Source organism: Fusarium fujikuroi, chromosome FFUJ_chr08 (assembly GCF_900079805.1).
Source record: "Fusarium fujikuroi IMI 58289 draft genome, chromosome FFUJ_chr08".
Taxonomy (NCBI): Eukaryota; Fungi; Ascomycota; class Sordariomycetes; order Hypocreales; family Nectriaceae; genus Fusarium; species Fusarium fujikuroi.
The window spans coordinates 1,646,328-1,663,811 of NC_036629.1; the positions used below are offsets into that span (position 1 = coordinate 1,646,328).

The 17,484-nt window shown below is 43.3% G+C and overlaps 3 protein-coding genes; 2 read left to right on the plus strand and 1 right to left on the minus strand.

The window, feature by feature from the left end:
• Window positions 1-4,348: 4,348 nt before the first annotated feature.
• On the minus strand, window positions 4,349-5,484 carry FFUJ_12312 (uncharacterized protein; the record flags this gene model as incomplete). XM_023581903.1 has 5 exons in its annotated part: window positions 4,349-4,409; window positions 4,458-4,630; window positions 4,681-4,715; window positions 4,766-4,839; window positions 4,886-5,484. 5 exons carry the CDS (start codon window positions 5,482-5,484, stop codon window positions 4,349-4,351), a joined length of 942 nt encoding a protein of 313 aa, XP_023434516.1.
• A 5,541-nt stretch (window positions 5,485-11,025) lies between these two features.
• On the plus strand, window positions 11,026-13,561 carry FFUJ_12313 (probable sulfate permease II; the record flags this gene model as incomplete). XM_023581904.1 has 4 exons in its annotated part: window positions 11,026-11,284; window positions 11,353-11,498; window positions 11,545-12,085; window positions 12,144-13,561. The coding sequence occupies 4 exons, from the start codon at window positions 11,026-11,028 to the stop codon at window positions 13,559-13,561; spliced, it is 2,364 nt and encodes a 787-aa protein (XP_023434517.1).
• A 2,652-nt stretch (window positions 13,562-16,213) lies between these two features.
• FFUJ_12314 (related to ADH7-NADP(H)-dependent alcohol dehydrogenase) lies at window positions 16,214-17,306 on the plus strand (the record flags this gene model as incomplete). XM_023581905.1 has 3 exons in its annotated part: window positions 16,214-16,493; window positions 16,543-16,975; window positions 17,024-17,306. 3 exons carry the CDS (start codon window positions 16,214-16,216, stop codon window positions 17,304-17,306), a joined length of 996 nt encoding a protein of 331 aa, XP_023434518.1.
• Window positions 17,307-17,484: the final 178 nt, after the last annotated feature.

A 17,484-nucleotide genomic window follows, 5' to 3' on the forward strand; every position in this document is an offset into this window, starting at 1 on the left:
AATAATTATAGAATTATATCTATTAAGCTATAATAGCCTATAGGGAGCTCTATACTTATAAAAGGTAAAAATAAGCCCTAGCTATTATAAGAGTTTTATTATTACAATCTAATTAAATAATAAGAGGTATACTCTCTTAATTCTTTAAAATATAAAGGTATTACTTAAATATACTTTATAATATATTAGCTAATATATTAATATATAGCTATATAATATACTATAAGTATATATTAATTAATATATATATTTTAATCCTTTATGCCTTTAACTTATTATAAGTATTAATTAACTAAATAAAATCAGGCCTAGATGCTATCTATTTAGTTTAATAGTATTGCATTATATTCTATTAATTAGTTATATTTATAGGCATAAAGTTATAAAATGCTTTATATAGTGCCTATTAACTTAAGGATAGCTATTTTTATTAAATATAAATATAGAAATATATCTAACTAAATAACTATAGCTTAGTATTTAGTAAGGCATTATTCTTAAAGAAATAGTATAATTTAATAAATTACTTCTCTTTCTGTTTAGAGGTCTAATACTATAAAAGGCTAAGGCTTTATTATATTCTAATTAGCCCCTTATTAATTACTATAAAGCCTTCCTTTTATAACTAGAAAAGGATATTTTTATCCTTAAGAATATTTTTAAAGAAAAGCTCTTTAATATAATTTTATAATGCCTTAGTATTTTTTATTTAGGCCTAAGTTATATTAAATATTATTTAATCTAACTGCTAAATCTAAAGATATTAATATAATACTCTATAAGAAATAAAAATATTAAACTTAATTAAAATATACTATATAATATTATTTATAGTTATTTAGTTATAATACTTCTATTATTTAATTTAAATATAGAAAGCATTAAAATTAATAAGAAAGTGCCTTTTAGAGCTTATTATAAGGTTAAAAGAAAGATTAATATAATATAAGAAAATAAATTTATATTAAGGGGCTTAAAATAAAACTATAAAGAATAATATATAGCCTTATACTATAGTATATAGCCTTAAGATATAGTATATAAATATACTATACTAACTATAATTAGTAATACTAAAAAAAATATTTAAAATTACTTATAATAAAGAACTATAAGGTGCTATAAAGTGCTATAAGGTACTATAAGATTTATATATATATCTATTATAGATATAATTTAAGGATATAATTAATTAATAAAGTAAGTTAATAAAAATATTAAACTTTTACTATTAGATATTATAATACTTTATATGCCCTATAGTTATTTATAGTAGCCTATAATACTTTATAATACTTTATATATCTATAATACTAATTATAATTTATAATCTATAAGCTATATCCTTATAAAAATAAAGACTTAAAAATTAATTATAGGTAGCTAAAAGAAGTTAGTATTATTTTAAATAGTTATATATAAAATTAAAATACCTTATTTACTGCCTTTTACCTTCTTAAACTTAGACTTACCTTTACTTTTAGATTTCTTCTTCTTTTTCTTATAGTTAATAACCTTATAGAAGAATTAAGAGAATCTATAATACTCCTTTTTAGTAAAGTCCTTTAATATATCTATAAAGTCCTCTTTATTATTAAATAAAAAGCTATTATTATTACTAATAATAAAAATAGTATTAAATATAGCCTTATACTTCTTAGAAGTTACTATTAAATAAGTTAATATAGAGATATATAAGGCACTATAAGTATATACCCTTAATATAGCTGCAGTTTAATCTTAAATAGTTCTAGAGGTAATTAATATAGCCCTTAAATAGAGCTATAATATAGTAATAAATAAGAGTACTATTACTAAATATATACTTATTATATAGAAGTAATTTAGGTATTATAAATCTATATAGATAGTAAAGTATAATATTAGCATTCTATAATAAGAATTTAAGTATATACTTAACCTTAAGGTTCTTACCTTTTTTTTTATATAAAAAGAGTAAATTAAGCTCCTTAAGAAGCTATATAAATTAATATAATATAATATAAAATAGAAAGTAATTAAATATCTTACTTTATTTTTATTAAACTTTATATATATAAGGCCTTTATAGAAATAATTCTTTAATATATTTATATATATCTAGATAGTTAACTATAGGTTTATAGGAAGGCATTTAGCCTTATAGTTAAAGGTAGAGATAAAAATCCTATTAACCTCTTTAGTTAAATACTTAAAAGTATAGTTATTAAAGTTATATTATAGAGCTTTCTTTATAGCTCTATAGTCTTTATTATTATTGCATTTAAGGATATATAGCTAATATTTAAGTTACTTCTTCTTAATAATATAATCCTCTTTAAGAGCTTTATTATCTATTTCTTTCTTAATATAAGTAAGTATTTCTATAAGCTTATTATAATATTGCTTTAATTTAATATACTTTACTTTAAACTTCTTAGCAGTAATATAGGCTTCTTTAGCCTTCTTCTTTTAAGCAGTAATACAGTTAGCTTTAAGCTTTTTCTTAAAGGCAATATATTTCTTTTTAGCCTTTTTAATAGTAATATAATTAGCTTTAGCCTTTTTAGCAGTAATATACTTAACTTTAGCCTTCTTTATAGCAATATACTTAGCTTTAACTTCCTCTATAAAATAGGCTTTTTTAGCTTTATAGGCTAAATACTCCCTTTTAGCCTTTACAGTTTTATAAGGAGATATAATATTATAGAATTATATAGGTCTTTATAATATTTAAATAAATCCTTTAATTAAATATTAGCCTTAAGTTACTTATATAATATACTAAAATATAAAAAATAAAAGATAAAAGAGATATAAAAATAAAGCCTTTAATTATATAACTTTAATTAATATAATATAAAGGCATAAAAGGGTATAAAGGTAAGGTAAGAAAAGGGTTAATATAGGCTAAAGTCTAGCACCTTAATAATCTAGCTTTAAATATAAAATTAAAGGGAAAATATACTTTAAATTACTTTAAAGTAAAATAAAAATAAAGCTTTAAAGTATATAAATTTAATAAGGTATATATTAAGTTATAAAAGGTAATTATAGGTAAATATAATATATTAAAAGTAGGGATTTCTTATTTTATAAGGTATAATAAATTTAAAGAATAAAAATAAAGCTAAACTTAAGATTAATAATAACTATTATAAAGTTATATAAAGCTATATAACCCTTTTAAGTAAAAGGCTATAATTAGTTAAATCTATATTTACCCTACTTATATTAAATTATAAGAAATATTAACTATAGTACTATATAGTATAGGGTTGGCCTACTAAGAGATGAATTTTAGTATAGATATCGATTTGGCCTTCTATAGTTTCCGGGAGATGGTGATTTTAATGCGTTAAGCTGATGGTGGGCCGATTAGATCTAGATGCCAAGCAAATATTCATGCTTTCCGCTCAGCTTCGTAATGTTCCAAGTTTCATTTCTACAAATGGTAATTTTGCCGAGGATCGAATAAGTATTAAAGATTTATGAGATAAGGTTTGACCAAGATATGTTCGATCTCGGCATATATTTTCATCACTGGACTTCACATCGTCTTCTGATATCAGATACAACGTCGTCTCTAGCAATAAAGCCACGGCACCTATTCCGGTTCAAATCCACTCGTTTAACCTCGCGTTCCACAGTTAATTTCAATTGAAACGGGTTAACGGCCGTACTTTGTAACCAGCATCGGCAAACGGCAACATCCTCAACCTGAAACTTGGCATAAGCCAGAACCATGTGGCCCAAGTTTCACGTTTCAAGGATAATACCCGATATCAGGCTATTCTCGAGAGTCAAATACCCGAATACAACTGCATACATCAATCACAGTACATCGGACCCAAATATAAGTATAACATGATACAATCTAGTTACACATTGATTACATTTAGAGTACTTGTGCAGTCGAGGCTGACAACTGCCATGGAACATTTTTAGCCTGAATACTCAATCAAGATAACGGATCGATCGTCTTAAATATCCGACATCAACAATGGATGTAGTACGCGATTGCGGGTCTTGCTATGATCCCTTGTTACAGAAAAATTCCCCGAGTAAGCCCTACGTACATCCTATCATCACCGATGCGCCTCATGGAAGACTGAGCGCAGTCCGGGGTGAATGGTGGTTCAGTAGCATGCATCATAGCGTGACAGAATGACTAATTCAGCCAGAATGCGAAAATTGACTGGGCTTCCGGTCTCATTCTATCTTCGCTCTATATCCTACGCGCTATCTCAACCGTCTATCTGAGCCTGTTTTCAACGAAAGTTCAGTTCATGGGCACTAAACCTGTAACAAATGCACCTAGCATGCGTCCAGAGAAGTCTTTTGTTCGCTCAAGAACCCCCATAGTACATCATGCGTTCTTGGTACCATTGGTTTCACTTGGTGGCTTCTCTCCGACAAACAGCAGCACCCTGAGATTATCAGCCCACAAATTCCATTACAGTCACACGAATGCTTACCATGAAACCCTCCAAGTTGGTTTCCCGTTCAATCTCTTGCACATTCCTCGACTTCCGTCATTGTCTGGTGCCACATCAGCAGAACACCAGCCATCATCACCAAAGTCAAGAGACTTTTCACAAAACAACTTCGCAGCAAGCGTCTTGGCAAGGCCACGTCGACGATACGGTTCCTGGCTCACAATTAGCTTCGTATCGTGTCTTGAAGTCATAAAATACGCACCTCGCAGTGGAGGCTGATTAGTGAGCCATCGAACCCTAAGTCTAATTAGAGTTGAGCCGCATGAATTAGGCTCGAGGGAACTCACCCAGAAAAGCCCAGGAGACAGGCGTTCCGTCATCGAGCTTGATTACCAAGCTTGGCATGCGTCTCAGGACTTGCCTATGGGGCGTCAGCTAGTATTCCAGTTGGCCAAAATCAGACTTACACTGTTCTCGGAATATTGGTTCGGGAGATGACGACTCGGCAATCATCATCTGTTGCCGTTCCCCAGTGCATACCCTCGGGTAAAGCTATTTCTTCCTTCGGAAGATCCTCATACTTGAACAGCCATTTGTCATATGCCCCTGTTTCACGAGCTTGAACGCGGCCTGTCTTGGAGAGTAGATCTCGGACTGAGTCGTGCAATGTTCCCACTAAGACAGCCTCGCCGTAAACGAGGGGATGACCATAAGCCTTTGCTATCACGACGCTCTCCTCGATAATTTTCTGGAGTTGCTGCTCATAGACAGCCGTGTCGTTGGTGTCAGCATTATCGGGATGCTCGAGAGTCGAGTATATCCACATTTGCGTGTCAGGGCCACCGCCGACGTCGATATACGCCGCAGTGAATCTCTTCGGAAGATCTACCCCTTCCTCAAGTTGAGATTCCGCTACCAGTATGACTCTTGCTGTCTCTCGTAGGCCATTTTCAAACTTGGTAAACTGAAGACGTCGAAGGAGGGGTAGCGAGTAGGGCAGTTGTTTAGTCAAAAGCGCCAAGAGCTGCTCTGGTACGGTCGTGTACACTCTGACAAAATCCGCCATTTCTATGACTTTCAAGTCCCTCAGATAGTGCTAGACTCGACAGATCGAGAAATGGCATCGAGAAAAATAGGTTGAGATACGTGGATGAATGAATCATTGTCACGCATGGGTAAATATCGGTTATCGGAAGGATTGCGATGGCGACGCTTTTTGCAAGGAAATGAGTCACTGGGATCACTTCCCTGTCTTTAAGAGTCACGAAAATGTACTTCAGTTCAGTGTAAAAGCTGAAACACCGAATCGCTGTTTATTCTTCTTGCCTCCGATTTCGGGTGGTAGTTAAATTGAGGTATGACTTAGTCACTTTTAGATCTCTGAACTCAAGTGATATGTGGCGCATGTGAAAAGGTAGCCAAACGAGTCATACTTAGCTTCGTCTTGATGCTTACCATAGCCATAACCTTCGAGATTACTGAAGCTCTGTTCAAGTGAGAATATCTTGTCCCAGGCCAGGTGTTGGGTCGAAGCTAATCTTCACCTCTCGGGGGATTCACCTCAATAATGCCACTGCAGGTTCAATTTTGTACGCCTACCAGTAACTTATACGTAACAAAGCCTCTAAAGAATTATCTGCACTGGAACAACCTAGTGAAAAAAGAAAGGACACTGATGAGATGAGACAAGATCTCCGTAACTCAGAGCTGCCACAAGTGAGCTACCCTACAGTATTTGTCCCAATAAGCAACACCAAGAAAAGTTCACAGATAAATAGCTGTCCAACATCCCTACTATCTTGCCCGGCCTCTTTTGGGCTTCCTGTAGATTTAATACGCCTTTTAGATGGATGGCGAGTGGTCAACCCGACGTTGTTCGACTTTACACGATCATTACTCATTCCACTACCGACCGTGGAGAATGGTGATGCAGCTTTTTGACGAGAACAAGGTGGAAAGAAAGTCCAAAAACGTCACAATTAGCTCCAATAATCTCACCACTCGTGTAGAAAATAGCGCAAACTGATCACGAACGACCTTGTGATCTGTCTTGATTAAGCTAACAATGGCTATTCACATCAAAATCATTTCTTTAGCTCGATGGTCAACCGGATCGCTACCAGCCGACCTGCGACAATATGTCGTCAATCAGTCAATAAGTCTCTAGCTTGAGAACAGCCCTTTAGTGTAATTGCCACTCTTGATGCGCTGTCCATTCGGTTGTCTCAATTTCTGGTGCCCAGTCCCGGTCACCTTGGCCAGATCAAGAATTCTCTACTCTCCACCCATCACCAACTCCCCGAGAGAGGCTTGGTAGTCTCGACTCCCCGTGAACTCCCCGAAATAAAGTCACGGACAAATGACGGTCCTGAATTTGGACGCGACTTGAGCCGCGTGAGGGAAAAATTCTCTTTCAACCTCACAACAACATTGCGAGACTGTCGATCCACGACAGCAGCGCCTACACCACATCCACGCAACTCCGAGGCACGACAAGATGACCGGGATGGACGAATACCGAATGTCACTAGGGACGTGGTATGTGGGTCGACGCAATTAAGCATAATAAACTCTGCTGACATGGGAACATCTAGATTGTCCAGATTGTTGATCAGTTGCCCCATAGCATACGGTACCTCCAGTAGCCGACCGATCTTTACGCTGACGACCACATCGATCTGTCATCTATCGACGTAATAACATTGTCGTGACAAGTGGAACAGACGCGCCTGGCCGTCTTTCACCATCGCCGTGGCTTTCGACGCAATTGACTATCGAGATGAGATGTCTAATGGCTTGCCACCTTTGACCGTTAACTTGTCACAATTCCACGGACGATAACCAATAGTGGCAGGTGGAGGTTCAGCTCACAATGTCGTGCCCAATTGGAACTTTGACGAATCAATCAGAGAACGAATCTCGCAAGGCCACGACCAGCCACGAACGAACTCAATTACGTCCGAATTGGAGTTGGAACTGCAAATCCCACGTATAAACTCGACTATGTCTTGATAACCTTGCAGTTGTTGGCAGGGTTGTGTGCCGTATTGCCGATTAAGTGCGTTGCCAAGCTCCCAGAACAACGGGATGTGCTCGCGTGCATTTGGTGGCGCCGCTTGGAGGATGCATTCCCGGGAGAAGCCAACGGCTGCGCTAAAGGAAGACGTGGGCGTCGCTTGGCAGGGGATCAAGTACCGTGTACAACGAGTGTGTGAGCACTACCGTACCTCGCTCAAAAACACACCGAGCTAAGACGGCTCCAAATGTACACTCCCCGACACTAGACTACCACCACCCAACTGGACGACAAGGGTAGATCTGGGTTGTTCATCCCACCAACCGTGGCGAGATTGATTAGGACGCAGAAACAGTGCTGGATAAGCTTACCTGATGGCGCGCAAGATCTGGAAATATTCGCCATGGGGCTTGGATCGCAAGGTGCGATGTGCAGTGCCCTGAAACTGTCGCAAATTCATCGACGCATAGACAAATTCGATCATCGAAGGAACAGAAGGACCGACGACGACAGCCTTGCAATAGCAATCCCCTGATACTCATCTGCATTAGCTCAAATACCACGTTCGCCAAGGCAAATTGCTATCGAGATGGCCAAGACAAAATTGTATATGGATTGGCGGACTTTGTGCCGGAAGGCGTCGCCTTTCGTGGGGGACCAAGCCGGAAGGCTTATGGTCCCGAGCGGGAGGGATGAGGTGAGGCCTTGGCTGTACATTGGCTTCTTGATCAAGTCATTCGTCCAAATGCAAGCTGGACCGTCGGGCAAGCCCCGATGGTCCGGAACAAGGGTTATTGTTGATCCAATGAGACATGCAGCAATGACAAAGGGAGAGACTGTCAACGAGGTTACTCCCAGCTCGCGTGCCTGCGTGAGTGGGGGACGAAAGGGACCATTTTTGAGCTGAAACAGCAGACGCAGCCGGCCACTGCGGGATAAATCTGTTTCGATCTCGTAAGGAAAAGGCGGGAAACGACCGACGACCCAGCGATGGCCCGAGAGTATTACGCGGAGAGTGCTACGATGGTCCATATTGTAACGAATGGAAGCAAGCTAATACGCGGCCACGATCGCCCAGATGGAGATCCGCGTTCCCTGAAATGAGAAAAGACACATGCGACGCACTAATATGAGCAATATGGAAGGGTCTATTGCGCCAGATAGGATTTCGGACTTGCCATATTGCACCATGCCAGTGCGCTGACTTGTAAGTTGAAGCTATTGATCGAGAGCTGGCCGCTTCACACACGACTCGGAAGATCGGCAACATGTATCACGGCCAAGCTGTCAATCTAGAGCCTCTTTGACGCACAGTAGGTGTAGTTATTCGAGTCTAGACCTGATGTGTGACCGCGCAACCGCAGCCTTGGGAAACTAAAGTTGTCTTTGGTGCACACTCACTTTGAGAGGCAGCAAGGGTTGGGCGCTGGACCGGGGGTGGTGGAAATTGACGAATGGACGAATAGACAAATGAGGATGGATGTGCACTTGTTACTGGACTCCCCGAAAATAGGGACCCATCTTGAATCCTCAGGCGTAGAGCATGGATGTCGTGATGGCTGAGCAATAGTCTCACCAGAAGCAATTCTGGACTACATGGAGGGCTCGGGACTTTCATGATGAAGCTTGGACATGAGAGATTTGCAGCTTTATTGTGGGCTCTGTTCCGTAACCATACCGGCATTCGCGATGTGATATCGAGTCTCATGAAGGTTATTCATGGTCCCGTAACGCCAGGGACGTTAGCACCGGTAGCAAAGGGGAGTGGGGCCGAAGCGTTACGGGGAGTTGGGATATGGGCCGATGAGGCCATCATGATGAATATTGGGTCATTGAAGAGATTGAACAGCGAAAAAGTCTTCATCCAGAGCGACGATTCACTCTTTCTAAAGGGAACAATGGCGCCAAAACGACGTAATAGAGCAATGAAAGGCTTGAGAGTCCAACAGTGTTCATCTCCCCGAGAATAGAAACATGCATGGAACGAAAAGCTCTCAGGCCGGTAACGGCGAGGTAAACTTCAAAGACAGGGGTACCTGAGCTACCTGACCAACTCCCCGAAGGTCCCTGAAGGATGTGCCCTCACCCACTGTAAGCCGTGGATAACAATACTCCGTACGCTACACAATAAATGTGGTAATTCACAACAATTTTCACGCTCGATTTCCTCCGTGTCTCAATGGGATGAGTTCATTGTCCATTTCTAATCCAATGATGATCTCATTTTACCATCAAAGCTTTTATGGTTTCAAGTCTGCTATTCCGTAATGGGAATAAGTCTGCCGCTTAGAAAGCGGAACTAAACCATTAACGGCTTTAGATCGAATGGCGCAATCGGGGACCATATCGTCGCGAGATCTAGCAGGGATTTTCTCTTTTCATGAACTTTGAGCGTGGCAATGCAAGGTCAGCATAATGTTCACAGACCTTTGTCATTTCGTTCAATACTACTTACAGAGCATCAAAAGCGTCGCTCAATGCAAGCTCTGAGAGAATATTGTTCTTGAAGAGATGCGGTCTTGCCACGGAGACGACACGAATGTTGGTGGAGTTTTGGCGCTGAATTGGGATAGCAACAATTGCATGCTCAGATCCTGGTCAGCACGCAATGGTTCTAATGGAGCCCCGGACACCCAGCTTTTGCCGCAAACTCCCCACGCTACCTCCATCAATTCTGCAGCTTGACGCGGTACAAGACAAGACAAGGGAAGTGATAGCTTGGGGTGTGAAGGGAATGACACACCGCACGAGGGTCCGAGGAGAACTCCAATGTGACCCCAGCTCGCATGTACAGGCTACAAAGGATACAGGCATTGCCAGCAGCACCCACAGTTTTTGGCGTTCGTCGATCCCTGTTCACTCGCTCAGTGAGACTCTCATCTCCCCGCTCGACAAAAAAAAAAGAAAGGAAACGTTGTGGCATTGGATTTGGGCTGTGGTCACGATTGCATGAAGCCTGAAAAAGGGCTGGATTGAGAGGAAATGACACTACCGCGTGGGCCAGGCCAGACCAAACCAGGATAACTACAGGTTCAGGGTCACGGAACGATAGTGACAGCTTAGCAATTGACTTCGCAAACAATACACACGCCCTTGGACTCGGATCGCCGCTGGTGGTCAGCCAGTCCGGTCTAAATTTATATGTGGCCCTTCCTCGCCTCTTTCTTCTCGATTATCTCGCTGTCAACCTCGCTCCCACTTCTCAATTCCCTCACCGGGTCTTAACCCCATACATATCCTACAGATCGACTCGATCTGGCTCACCATTTCCCTCCATCAACCCTCTGGCCCTGAAGACCCAAGAACTTCAGTCGTCATAGCTACCTCGACTACTTGTCCTAACTAGGAGAAAGTCTTGCTAGCGCTGCATCACACCCCCGACCGACCGAGCGACAATCCGACTTGGGGACCCACGGCACGTCTTGACTCAAATACCCACGTTGTGCCGTTGCTGATCAATCTTTTTGATCTCCCCGTTCTTGCATACCTACTCAACAATCTTACTTTATCTCCCTTCTCCCATCGTCTTTTTTCTTATTCTTTTGAGCGTTGTCCTTTTTCCCCAGTTGGTTTTGCTATTGTTGTTCCAACATGTCTCAACCTGGCAAGAATTCTGCCAAGACGGCCTTGGAAAAGTTCATCGGCGCCGATCACACCGAACCCGAAGAGAAAGCGCCTTCAATCACCAATGCAGACCTTTACATCGAAGAGGAGCCTACAGTTGGTGAATTTCTTCGAGAAATCACACCCAGCACTCGTGCTATTGGAGAATACTTTTACAACCTCTTCCCGTTCTTGTCATGGGTCGGCAAGTACAATTTGATCTGGTTTATTGGTGATTTGGTTGCCGGTAAGTTAACTCCCCGGTGCGGTTTCATTCTCGGGGAGACTCTGTTTGCTGACATCAACTCCCCGCAGGTATCACTGTTGGTGCTGTCGTTGTTCCCCAGTCTATGGCCTATGCCCAGCTGGCACAGCTTCCCGTCGAATATGGATTGTACTCATCCTTCATGGGTGTCTTGATCTACTGGTTCTTCGCCACTTCAAAGGACATCACCATTGGTGTAAGTACGCTTTAATCTTGCTGAACAACTTTAACTGACTCTTCAGCCCGTCGCTGTCATGTCCCAGGTCACAGGTAACATCGTCCTCAAGGCTGCCGATTCCCTGCCGGATGTTCCTGGTCACGTTGTCGCCTCCGCCCTCGCAGTCATCGTCGGCTCAATTGTCACATTCCTTGGTCTCGCTCGTCTTGGCTGGCTCGTTGAGTTCATCCCTCTGCCTTCCATTTGCGCTTTCATGACTGGCTCCGGTGTCAACATTATCGCTGGCCAGGTACCCAAGCTTATGGGCATCAAGGGTGTCAACACCCGTCAGGCAACGTATCGTGTGATCATCGACACCCTCAAGAACCTGGGTGGCAGCAAACTTGACGCTGCTATTGGTCTGTCAGCCCTGACCATGCTCTACCTGATCCGTATTTTCTGCAGCACCATGGCCAAGAAGCAGCCCCAGCGCGCTAAGCTGTACTTCTTCATTTCGACCCTGCGAACTGCTTTTGTCATCCTGCTGTACGTTGGTATCAGCGCTGGCATGAACATCAACCACCGCTCCAAGCCCCGCATTAGCATTGTCGGCGACGTTCCCAGTGGTAAGCTATCTCGTCTCACAATTGATAATTAATATATGTAACTGACTAACTTGTTCAGGTTTCACTCACGCTGCTGTCCCCGAGATCAACACCCCCATCATCAAGTCTTTTGTCTCTGAGCTTCCCGCTGCTGTCATCGTTGTCCTGATCGAACACATCTCCATCTCCAAGTCTTTCGGCCGTGTCAACAACTATGTTATCGACCCCTCTCAGGAACTCGTCGCGATTGGTGTCAGCAACCTTCTCGGTCCCTTCCTTGGAGCTTACCCCGCCACTGGATCTTTCTCCCGAACTGCCATCAAGTCCAAGGCTGGTGTCCGAACTCCCTTCGCTGGTGTCATCACTGCAATTGTCGTCTTGCTTGCTCTCTACGCCCTTACTGCTGTCTTCTTCTACATCCCTAACGCAGGCCTTGCTGGTGTCATCATCCACGCTGTCGGAGATGTCATCACTCCTCCCAAGGTTGTCTACCAGTTCTGGCGTGTCTCACCCATTGAGGTCATCATCTTCTTCGCTGGTGTACTCGTCACTATCTTCAGCTCCATCGAGAACGGTATCTACACCACAATCGCCATGTCCGCTGCTGTCGTCGTCTTCCGTCTCTTCAAGACCCGTGGTCGCTTCCTCGGTGTTGTCCGTGTCCGAACCATGAAGGCCAACGTCAGTGACGGTACCGCCAGCCCTGGATCCGTTGACGAGGGTGAGGGTTCTCTCCGAGCTGGTTTCCTTCCTCTTGATCACGGCAACGGTTCCAACCCTAAGGTCACCGTCCGCACTCCTTACCCTGGTGTCTTCATTTACCGATTTGCCGAGGGCTTCAACTACCCCAATGCCTCTCACTACCTGAACCACCTCACCGAGACCATCTTCCAGGAGTGCCGACGAACTAACCCTGCTCTTCTGGGTAAGCTTGGTGATCGTCCTTGGAACGACCGAGAGCCCCGCCACATCAAGGCTATTGACAATGATGAGAGACCTATCCTCAAGGCCGTGGTCCTTGATTTCTCCAGTGTTAACAACGTCGACGTTACTTCTATCCAAGCTCTGATTGATGTTCGCAACCAACTTGACAAGTTCGCTGCTCCCGAGGTCGTTGACTGGCACTTCGCCAACATCGAGAACCGATGGACTAAGCGTGCTCTCGCTGCTGCTGGCTTCGGTTTCCGCACTCCCCGCACTAACCACGACGGCACTGGACATTGGAAGGCCATCTTCTCCATTGCCGACCTCGGCGGTGATGACAGCGCTGCTACTGCTGCTGCTCTCGATGAGAAGGCCAAGAGCGCCCCCATCAAGCAGGATATCGAGGCTGTTGACGACTCTATCAACAGCATTGGCTCCGAGAAGGGTGTCTCAAGAGATCCAACCAGCGCTCGTCTCATTGCTGTGCAAGGTCTCAACCGACCTTTCTTCCATCTCGATTTGCAGGAGGCCGTCGACGCTGCCGTTTCCGCCGCTGAGTTGAAGCAGCACTAAATTGGCTATTATTACATATTAATCGTTGTGTATCTGGGTATTAAGGTGTTTCATGGAGTTTTAATATGGTAAAAGATTTGTCATGTGTTGGAATCACACCGCCATAGAGGTTGTTAGGCGATGTGTCTATACCCGATTCAGTTTTGATGTTGTTCTAGTTCTAGTGTTTATATGGGGGAAGATGCCAATGGCGAAGTTGGCCATGGCTTATGAATGACAATGGCTTATCACTTTTACATGCATGCCTTTTGCTCGTGACTGCCGTAAATAATAAAGAACTTGAGACTATACTGAGTAGCCTGACAATCCCTAGAATCCTAATATGTACTGGCAGTGATTAAACCCTTTCTATATCTGCCCTCCATGCTCGCTGTCAGATTTCGGTTCCAAGTCTTGTCTTTGATGTCATGTGCTAAGCAAAAACACGACCATGCACGAAGGCGGTGTGATCATTGCCTAAGACAAATAAGAAACCAGTCCAAGGCCAATCGGTGTTCAACTTATCTAGTTGAGTGAGATACGTTACCATACTTGTAAGATCCTGAAAACTGGCCACTTGAGCAATTGAATCACTGCTATCATGCATGGATTTGGTACGTGGTGTGCATGGGAGCCTCGAGCTATCGATCGTCCACTTTGAACGACGTAATATCACTTCCAGGGACAGATCACCCCGAAGTGAAGCTTCCAAGGTGACGAAAGACTAGAGAAATAGAAGAATCGCTCTAGTGAGCCTGATATCGTACAAGCAGAATGTCTGCCATGAGTCCATTCATAATTCGTCTTGGCATCGCGGAGCGGTGACTCCATAATATTGTTGTTGACTTAGGTTCTTAAGTGAACTATTTAGAGGCAGGTAACATGTGAAGCGCCACGAGAAGTGTAGTTTAATGACAAAGCTGCGTTTAGGAAAGTGAAGGTTCTCGAGCGTACCTTGCCACCATTTATGTCGACTAGTCTGATGTAATGGGCTTTTGCAGCCATGGGAAAGCTCATAGGGGTGCTCCAGAGTTCACAAGATCTTATCTCTTGCTGGACGAGGACTCTTCGAATGAGCTGGAATGAGGCCAATATTGTTCTGGCAAAAGGCCATTCCCAGACTCTATCACTGTGAATCATACACTATATAGGCTTTGGTTCCGGGTCTCAACTATCTAACACCGTCGTCATCGGATGAAAACATCCCTGGCGAGTAGCGACACAGTATCGACTGACCATGAGGGGTAACTGAACATGTTGGCCATCAGTAGACTAAGTCGCGACTCAAAGCTCCAGAAAGAACACGTGCTTCCAGAAAGTATCCCGTAACTTAGCGATGAGTTGAAAGAAGGCAGTTATCGTCACCATAAGGAATCCTCGCCTCTTTGCATTTTTGGAGATACAAACGAATATACCGCCCGACTACCTCGTAGATATCTGCTTTCCATCTTTCGGGCAGGTGAACAGGAGGACATAAGCTGGCAACGCAATGTACGTTTCAAAAGCCCATACACATCAAGTTAACAGGAATATCAGAAGAATCTAGACAAGTCTCATGACAAAAGCTATCTGTGGCATCTTGTCCCCGGATGTCGGATGAACATGGGCCGTATCGTCTAACTTACCCCTGACGCCAGAATGGTTCAAGATATGGTCTGATATCTATGCCTTTCGTCACTTATCGTCACTCTTGAACAAAGCTTCGGAGACTAACTGCTAGTGGTGCATATCCGGCACTAACTCCCACTACTGATCCAGGTCTCATGCCTAGTCAAATTGAAATCGAGATGATCCAAGGCGAATCTCCAGACCATAAAACAAAAATATCCCAACTCAGATTGACGAGAAAGGCAAAGGATGCAAGACCCTGAGGGTCTCACCGCATGACATCATGTCCGCCGATCGGAGCAAAAGATTTCCATGGCGAATCCTTCCATCAGGAATTCTAGAAACAATATCGTCATGGATCTTGTTAGTACACGTGGAAAATACTTCCGTGCCGAGGCAAGCGGCTCCGCCGCCCTCCACTCTCCACCGGGTCCGTATCCACCGAGAGCGGTCCGAGAATCCATTTTCAACGGTTGAATTTTATTTTGAGATTACAAAGCTGGGACAAGTTACGTGAATGATCCGAGGACCTGAAACAAACGGTCAGGATGGATAAAGATAACGATGTTTCCGAAGTAGGTATTAATGGCAAGGGGACATGTTAAGCGACTTGTCGGTGAAGAAACATCACTGTTGCCAGCATATTGAATGTGCAACAAAAGAGAAGCATCAAAAGCTGGGTGCTGGAGAAGATACTGGATCAGTCTCACCGGAAATAAACATCCCAAAACATGCAAAACCTGGAATGCCAAAATGTCCATAATGACGGACTCTTCGCTAACCCCGACATCAAGGCAAAAAGAAGCTTTCACATCCCCACTTCGGTCTCTTTCTTCAGGCTCATTCCAAAGTCAAACCCACAATCCGTGCTTCGCGTGGTCGGCCAACTCGATGAGGAAGACTGCCCCGGCCGGTCCGATAGCCCTATGTAACCGTAGCTATCGCCAGCCGTTTTCTATATAAAGACCAGCCCAGAAGCCCCCTTCGAATCGAACCATATACCCCATCTTTACACAAAACTCTATCTCTACATCTCTATAACCCTACATAAATAGCATCGCAACAATGGTCTCTTACAAGGTCTTCCGAGGAACCCCCGAGGGAAAGATTGTCTCTGACACCGTCGAGCGTGAACTCCAGAACCACGAGGTCTTCATTGAGACAACACACTCTGGTGTTTGTGGAACGGATAAGCTCTACCAGCCCAGTGGAATTGTCCTTGGTCACGAGGGCGTTGGTGTTATTCGTGAGGTTGGATCGTCAGTGAAGAACGTCAAGGTTGGCGACAGAGTTGGATTCGGATACACACATCAGATCTGCGGCTCTTGCGACAACTGCTGCACAGGTAAGAAATCGGAGAGTTCTAGGAAATAACAGTACTGACCCTGCTGCAGACCTTGACCAGTACTGCCGTGAGCGTCAGATCTATGGTTTCTCTGACACTGACAACGGCTCCTTCTCCTACGGCGCTGTCTGGGACTCCAAGACCGTTGCTCCTATTCCCGATGGGTACGACTCCGCTGATGCCGCCCCTCTTCTCTGCGCGGGAGCAACTGTTTACACAGTTCTGACCAAGTATGGGCTTCGCTCTCAAGATAGAGTTGGTGTTATGGGCATTGGTGGCCTGGGCCATCTTGCTATCAAGCTAGCTGCTGCTAAGGGTGCTCACGTCGTTGTCTTCTCTTCCTCCGAGTCTAAGAGACAGGAAGCCCTTGACTATGGCGCCTCTGAATTTATTGTCTTTAAGTCTGGAGACGAGGCTCCCGAGAACTTCAAGCCCGTTAAGCACTTGCTTCTCTGCGGTAGCGCAAATGTCGACTACAGCAGGTACGTACACCGCACCAGCATTTGATTCGTCACAACTAACAATCATAGCCTCATTCCTCTTGTTGATACCGATGGTGTCATCTACCCTCTTACTGCCGCTCTGGAGTCTACTCCCGTGCCCCTGACCTCGCTCTCCCTCAAGGGCATTCGCGTTCAGGGCTCTCTGGTCAGCTCTCGCGATAGCCTTCGCAAGCTTCTTGATTTTGCTGCCAGGAAGAACATCAAGCCCACCATTATGACATACCCTCTGAACGAAGAGGGGATTGAGAAGGCTCTACACGACTTGAAGGAGGGCAAGGTTCGATACAGAGCTGTCCTTGTCAAGGAGTAAAATGGTTACGTGTTGAAGAAATTAGAAAATAGCGACTGCGGAGCTCAAATGTGTTTTTACGGAGAAAAGCGAGGTTGAAGGATATACCAAGTTGTAAGATTACGAATTTGAAGAAATTGACGTTGGCTGTTGTTGAGCTAAACCCGTTTTGACTGATTGGAGCTGTCGCGATTCGGTG